General features: G+C 40.6%; 1 protein-coding gene across 1 annotated transcript in view; it reads left to right on the top strand.

The window, feature by feature from the left end:
- map3k3 (mitogen-activated protein kinase kinase kinase 3) overlaps positions 1-6,467 on the top strand; it is a 100,891-nt gene extending 94,424 nt beyond the window's left edge. Inside the window, exon 17 of the mRNA XM_055657091.1 lies at positions 776-6,467. Within this exon, the coding sequence (XP_055513066.1) occupies positions 776-1,004 (229 nt within the window). The 3' untranslated portion in view covers positions 1,005-6,467. The remainder of the gene's footprint in view (positions 1-775) is intronic.
- Positions 6,468-8,330: the final 1,863 nt, after the last annotated feature.

Consider the following 8,330-nt stretch of genomic DNA (forward strand, 5'->3'; position numbering starts at 1 on the left):
GTTAGATGCAGGCTAACGTGCCTGGTTAAAAACGTAGTGAAAATAAGATAATTTTCTGAAGCTGCAAGGCTTTTAACTGGGTATACAATAACAAGAAACTGCAGATGTTGGTTTACCAAAGAAAGATACAAAATGCTGGAGTAACTCACTGGGTCAGACAGCATCTCTGGGGGACATGGATAGATAACATTTCATGTTGGGGCCCTTCTTCCGACTTGCAGGGTAGGGGGAAGTGAGCTGCAAGAGTAGAGGGGCAGAAAAAAGCACGGCTGCTCTTAGGTAAACACAGGTTAAGGAGATTTTTAATGGACAGATTGTTGGGGAAAAAGGTCAGAGACAAAAAATGATGTGAGACAAAAGGATCAAGTTATGAATTGTGAAGCTTGAGGATCAAATAGTTGTGAATTGTGAAGGTGGATTAAGGAATGGAGGGGGAGTGGAGAAATCAGTGCAAGGTCAGCCAGGGTTCAGGAGAGGGAGTGAGGGGGACAGCAGGTTCAATGTTGGGTTGTAAGTTACCCAAGTAGAATATGAGGTGCTGTTCTTCCATTATGCATGTGGCTGCACTCTGGCAATGGAGCAGGCCCAGGACCGAAACTGCAATATGGGAAGGGTAGTTAAAATGCTAAAATTTTCATTAGGTGTGTTCACTTGCATCTAAATTAATGTACAGGACTGGACTTTATTTCTTTATTTTTTTTCCCCTTTAAGTTAATACTGGCTCCATTGTGAAGTCTGGGATTCTAACAGTTTGCCAATGTGTTTATCTCTTCAGGAGCCTGGGGTGTACAGTGGTGGAGATGCTAACAGAGAAACCTCCATGGGCAGAATATGAAGCAATGGCTGCCATTTTCAAAATTGCAACTCAGCCGACAAATCCCCAGCTGCCTCCACACATTTCAGATCACTGCAAGGACTTCCTGAAGAAAATATTTGTGGACGCCAAGCAAAGACCATCAGCAGAGGAGCTGTTCAGAAACCCATTTGTGCAGATCATTCACTAATGGAGGTCGTTGGTGTGGAGCTGGGATTTACTTTTGGAAAAACTATCTTTTGGTTATTATGCCTCATGCTTTATTCAGTCACTATACTCAGTAATGAGAGTGCCTATACCCAGGATAACAGTTTAGTCCAGGGGTATAGTGTGAGTGTGAAGAGTAACTGGACATCTGTGGGGTTCTCGATGCATCTGTGGACACCACTGATGGGCTGTTCAGCAGAGAATCACATCTCGGCACTACGTTCCATCGGAGAAGGGCCGGCCGGATGGGGTGTAGCATTTGGAAGGAGCGTTGAAGCAGCTCAATTAAAATTTGTGGTATAACAAATGCGGAGCTAGAGATTATGACTGGTGAAAAGTATGCTAGATCTTTGTCCATAATGGAAGTTACACAACCTCTCCGCGGAATATATTGAACTAGAGTATCTTACAAAACTGCCTTTTTTACTCTCCGTCCACCTATCTTCATCTAGAATTATTCCATGTAGACAAAGCCTTCCACCAGGAGGTGTACTTTAGGTTTTCGAAAGGGGCTTTGACCTATAGAGTTTCACAGCTATATTTGTCTAATTCATGCTTCTAACAGAGGTGATATATTCTGTGCTGTGTGTTTGTGTATGTGTGAGGCATCACGCACATGCGCACACACACACACCCCACATGCGTTCACATACATGTACATACATAACATGTATACCAAAGTATGATTATTTTGATTCTATTTTGCCCAACCTTGAATGTCCTCCTTGATCTGATGAGATTTAGATCAAGTTAAACCATACTGTGGTTACATGTCTAATAACTAGTTGGAGCCTGTAGAATTCAACAATTGTCGAATCCATTGTGCTTTTACCAATGTTGTGGGTCTTCATGTTGTGAGTGAGAGGGGCAGTTCATTTTTTGCACACGTTAAAGGTGCCAATCTTCCACAACGGAAAGAAATGTATTAATTCCCCCATTTTAACCCTGTGCCTTCTGGTTACTCTGTAAAAAGAAATAATTTATTGCGATTCTTACTTTTTTGATCTGCCAGTGAATCCTTCAGTTCAACAAAGTAATGACACTGAAATTAATTTTAGAAATTGAGATTGTTGAATGACTCCATGCAGCAGCAGAGCAGTAACCTCACTAAGTATTGCCTCTATGTAATTCAGTTACAACATTGCTGTGTAACTGACAGGGTTTTGGTGATTCTTTGGTATCTGTAGTGATGGGTAATTTAGCTTGGTGCAATCAGTGTTTCCGTTTTATTTTGAAGATTCCCACCCTATCTCTTGACACATAAGCAACAGTCCGCAACAGTTTTCTCCTCCCAGATGTGCTTGTGGTCTTCTGTGGTGTTATAACCTCCACCAATACTTTTAGCCAACACTGTTATAATCCTGCAGGTCTGCTGGAAAGTACTGAAAGACCATACTTGCAGCACGTGTACAACGGTGTTAAATAATGGCAAGCACCATTCTCCACATAGCTATTGGGGTTTGAATGGGTGTCTGCCCTCTATTCCTGGCATGCCCAACTGAGGCTGACTTGATGCCATTGACAATCTCATCAAAAACACTATTCTTTATCCAGTTGATTTTAGCAAAATGTCATAATGGATGGAAGTGGAAGCCATGAGTTTTAAGCTTTCTCTCTTTGGTGTGGCAACCATGTCATGAAACGGACCTTGTTCCACCCAAGTCTGACCACCTATCCACATTGTTTTTTGAATGAGAATCTATGCACATTGCAGTTTTATTTTCATTAATTAAAGGAATGTTCATCAGGACTTTACCACTGATATGAACCCCCTGTACACTATGATCAAATAGCAGTCATATTATTGAAATGAAAGCCCCTGCTGTTGCCAAACTTTCTTGTGTGAACTGAGCATCGAGCTTCAGGAAAATTCTTGCATAGTATTGATATATTTTTAGAAAGAGTCCCAGATCTAAATATCCACTGGCCAACATGTGCTTCGAAATCTTCATTTAATCATCAAACTTATTGCTCAACATCATCAATCGATCACATTTCAAAAATTTGTCTGTGAATTCAGAGAGACAACAGTGACTTCAAGCCAATTCTTTGAAAACTGGCCCCACCATCCCTATCCTGACATAAGAATAGCCAGCCCATTATTTGTGGCCTTCCAGTCTCATATATACCCAGAATGATTGTACCAGAGATATTGCCCATCACTGGAACCATGAGTTGTAAAACAAATGGACAGAGATCTCTCTCCCATTTTCTGAACAAGACGGCTATCAACTGCTATCAGCTCTGTGAAGATGCACTTTCTTGAATGTATTTTGTACTGAACTTATTTTTTAACTTTCTCTTTGCTGATGTAATTTATGCCTCTTTATACTTTTATTTTTTTATTTATGAGATGCTATTTGGTTTAATATATGTATGTGTATATACCTATATATACATATATATGACGCAAGACTGTTGCATAAATCTAATGCAATTACGGTGCCTTTAAGAAAAAGCAGCTGGTTTTGCAGATATTGGCAGGAGACTTTAAATACGTTCTGTGCTATCCAGCATGTTGTGAAGTAATTTTCACCAAAATGGGAGCAAAGTGGAAAATGTGGTAGAGGTGCAGACTGGGAGTGTGCTAATTTTGTGTTAAATACTTGTCATGAACATTAGAAATTATTATGCCAGAGGAATGCAAGAGTACAAATTTTGAAACTGATAACAGTTCTCAATTGAGAGGTGAAAGTATATTTTTTCATAGTTTGTCTTCAGTAAGGTGTTAAATGTGTTTTCACATGATAGTGGGCGAAAGCATGAGCAGCTTTCCTTGTCACTGTGAAGCTATGTCCCTAGCTTGGTCCAATGTTTTGATTCCAATCATTCTTGATATGACTGCACTCTCCTTGGCCTGCTTCCTTCAGTAATTGTTCTACTTCCTCCCCCCCTCCCCCTCATACTGCACAATGCTTATTCTACCCTCTCTCCTATAAGACTTGCCTCCCCAACTTCCAAAATCCCCTCAAGACATGCAAGGGCATCTTTGATTATTTGAGGCTTAATAATCTATCTATAATAAAAACAGAAAATGCCTGAAACACTCAGCAGGTTGAGCTGAAACATTAAATATATTTCTCTTTCCACAGATGCTGTCTGACATGCTGAGAGTTCTGCTTTTATATCAGATTTGCAGCACCTGATTTTTTTTTTAAATTTTCATTTAGTCTTCTACCTCCACATTCTCACATACTACTGATTTGCTTAATCAGTAGTATCTTGCATTTTTGGATTTAAGTCCAACTCCAGAGAATTGAGCAAAAATAGGGTGACTCAACAAGGGGCACTGCACTTATGATGGTGGTATCTTTTGGATGAGTTATTAAAAATGCTTTCTCAAATGGATGTAGATAAAATTTCAGAGCACTATTTCAGATAAGCGCAAGGAGGTACCCATGATATCTGGCCAATATTTCCCAACAATCTACATTATCAGGCCACTATCACATTGTTATTTGTGTGACATTACTGCTCACAAATTGACCACCATTTTCTCCAGTGAGTTAAAACAGTATCCACACGTCAGAAGCTGGGATTGAGCATTGAGCTGGACAATGAAAGATGTCCATGTTTCACCACCTTTAAGCTTGAGTCATTTTGCTTATCTCGCACCTGTTCATTCCGCCTCTAAACCCTCTGAAATTTACCAGAATGTTCTTTACGCTATTTTAGACATTCAGGAGATGCACAATTTGAACAAGTAACAATGAAGTACTTAAGAAGTAGGAAAACAAGGGTCCCGACTTTCATAACAAATTCCTTTCTGTTCTTTCCTGTAGAACATGAAAAGCCACCAATTCCCAGCTCTTTCATTTATTTTTCAGAGTTCGGAGAACTAGAGATTCTGTGCATTGCTGATGTATGCAGGGTTTTGAAAGGTTGAGTATTGTTTTTCTCTGTAATGTTGAACAGCTGTTGGCAGGAAAGGGGAGTGATTATTCCTGGCAGCACACAACCTGGTCTGCACAGAACATCTGCGTAAAGTCTTCAATCACGTGGGCATGGCAGGCTCAAAGAAGCATGAAAGGCTTGCGATGTACATAAATAATGCCTCATCGCTATTCATATTTTTGATAAGTAGAAATGCATTTACACCATTTAATTTTTTTCCAAATTACTATTTTTCATGATACTTGAATGTTTTAATTGAAAACAGTCAGCCAAGTCTACTTTCCTTTCATCCTTTGGCACCAATTTCTCTCTGGTCTAACTGTTCCAAAGCAAGTGTCTAAATTCAGAGACGTTTATAGGTTAATCTAGGTTGTTTCTTCAGATGGTTTCTCACAGCTGCCTTTGAAGGGATTAGTACTTTGAAGGGGTTTGATGCACACAAACTGTGGTGACCTGTTACCTTTGAATCTTTGCAGCACTTCAGGTCCAGAAAGTACATTAAACATTTGAAGTCACAATCAGACAACCTGTCTGCATTATAGAGGCATCAGAAGCTGAAGGTCAGCTTTGAGATCAACAGTGGGAGAGGAATGTTTGTAAATATATTGGCCTGCAGCCCAGCACAGGTACATTTGTTGTCAGAGTATCTAAGGATTTGTTTGATCAGAGTTTCCTTCCACAGCTCCAAATCCATGACAACCAGAGACCGAAACACCAGGCTTGCAGAAGCAGATGTCAGATGATTTTGAGCATCTGGATCGCAATTTGCCATCTCCATTTAACTCTGTTCTTCACTCGGTGTTGGTTAGTTTGACCATGTGTGACCAGAGTCTGAGAAAAGAATCTGTTGAGCCCATTTTAATGGTGCATCTTCTCTGGATGGTGTGGTGCAATGCAACCTGCGCTCGAGCTTTGGATACAAACCAATATCCACAAATCCCCTCAGTTTATGCCTGTGGGAAGGCATTTCCATGTGAATTTTGGGGTTGCAGGCTGGGCAGTCACCACATTAATCTCTTGAATACCTGACTGGAGTTCTGGGTGAGAGGCATTAAAACAGTCCCCCCCCCCCACCATGGTTACAGTGAGTTACATGGTGGAGGATCAAATCAAATCTGCCATCCTCCAGAAAAGTTGAAATATTCACTTCGCGAAGTAAAATAATCATAGTACTTATTAAATTGCCAATGTAAGAAGAAATCATGTGCTTTCAGAGGCCCACTTCTGACTAGATGTATGAATCACTCAGTTCATTTTTTAATACCAAAAGTGCCCGGTCTTCACTTAGAAGAACCAACAGCAGACGGTACTGCTGTTGGTGTCCAAATATATAACATAACCACAAAGCCAAAGACATTGTTGCATAGATGAGCCTGAACTGTACAGAATCATGTGACCCAAGTCCTTTCCTGACTTCATCTCGTCCTGTGCACTACACGTGGAGTGGGTTGGGCACATTGCATGCCCACATGCTTGCTAAAGAATCATCTTCCCCACTACCCCCACCTGCCATTTTCTTCTTTATATCTCATGGGGGGGGGGGGGGGGGGGGGGGGGGGGAAAGGGTCTGCCATTTGAAATGTGACTGCACAAATCTTTTACCCAAGTGTGAATTACCACCTGAAACTGAAACGTAAATTTTGAACAAAAGCCCTAGATGTAAAGTATCCTTTATTGTCAATTAAGACAATATTTGCTAATTAAGACTTGTAACAGGTAGTTTGGAGAGAGAAACTTTGTAACAGGTAGTTTGGAGAGAGAAACCCATACGCACCTCTGAAAATCTACCATGGTTTTGGTAAGGTGCAGTGAGCCTGGAATATACAACTTCTGTACAGTGTTAGAGGTATGGAGATATGTTTCAACAAACTTGGATGTGCTTTTTACTGCGTTCCAGAATGGAAACTTAAGTCATGTATCATGCATATTCCTCTTGGGGAAGATTTGCTCCATGATGCACTCAATTCAAACTGCTTGCACTCCTGGTTACAGAAATGAACACTGATAAATATCTATTTAATACTATTCACAAAAGTTTTTTTTTTTAAATGAGTATTGTTTGTCAGAAAGAGAACCTTCGCATATTGCCAACTCCCAGGCTGGAGAAAGATTGCCATAGTTTGATACTTTGGTGTATATAATTATAAAAGTTGTTTTGCAGAATATATGCTTGTACAGTTCTATATATTTGTACAATGAAGTGCCACAATGCAGTTTTTCACTGCGGCTTTTACAGATTAGACTCTCGGTCTTCTAACGGCTGATGGATTCATTATGGTCATTCGGACACTAGATCAGATTTTGGTTTGTTTGGCAAGTGTCCCATTTAATTGAGCTGGATGGATCATTTTCCCATTTCCTATCCATCACAATGGCTTGTGTGTTTGTTTTTCACTGATTGGCAAGCACAACTAAAAATTTGGAAATAAAAATGTAATTGTCTGCATTTTTCTTCCACCGGGGTTTATACTAAGGCTTCCAAGAAGACTGAGCAATGCTAGCAGTAATGCTTAACAGTTGTCAGCCTGCTACAGTATATCTTTGTCGTACCAATATATGTTATACCCTGACTTTCATCCACCCACCCTGACTGCCATAACCTTGTAATTCATTGTGGGGTGAGTTGGAAGGGCCAGGGTTGTCTGCTGGCCAAATCATGCAGTCGATATACTGTAAGTGATGTCTGTGAAACGATGTTTTGATCTGTGTTTCCATCTACACCACAGACATCACGGCAGGCGCTGACTTTCTGGATTACTTGCAGAAACATTTCCCATTCCATTTTAATCACAATTTGGCCATCCACCACACAGCATGTGAATGCTTGTCAGTGATATCTGCAGCCCAATGAAGAAATGTACACTAAGCAAGTTTGAGACACATTTCTTCCAGTATTGAAATTCTGGATGAGTTTATCCCATAATTGGGATTCGGATTACTCGTTAAATGGGTTCATGGTCACAATGGAAGCAGGTAGGGGTGGCACAGGACCGGTTTGGGGTTGAAATTGACTTTAGCAAAACACTCCTGGATGTCAGTGACCTTTTTGAACTCACCTCTGCCCTTTTCAAAGTGATTGTGAGAATTGGGTGAGGGGTTTGCAGCAAACTTGCCAAGAGCCCTCAGTACCACCCTGTGGAATACGATGCCATAGGTGCATCAGTGGAAGTCTTAATCTGTAGGTATGCACTTTGTCGAAGGGAGCTTGGCCTCGTGCTGGTCTCATTGAGTGTGCATCTCCCCTTTTGTACTATTCCTACAGTGTCGACTGCAAACCAAGAAATGTAAAATTATGTCCGCCCACTCCATGTCCAAAAGGAATTGTTACTGCAAGCAATTATACTGCAGCCAGCCAAAAGGGGGAACAATTTCATGGATTCATCAGTACTTTAAACCAAATACAGAATTGTTAAGG

The sequence above is a fragment of the Leucoraja erinacea genome, chromosome 27 (genome assembly GCF_028641065.1).
Source record: "Leucoraja erinacea ecotype New England chromosome 27, Leri_hhj_1, whole genome shotgun sequence".
NCBI classification, from domain to species: domain Eukaryota; kingdom Metazoa; phylum Chordata; class Chondrichthyes; order Rajiformes; family Rajidae; genus Leucoraja; species Leucoraja erinaceus.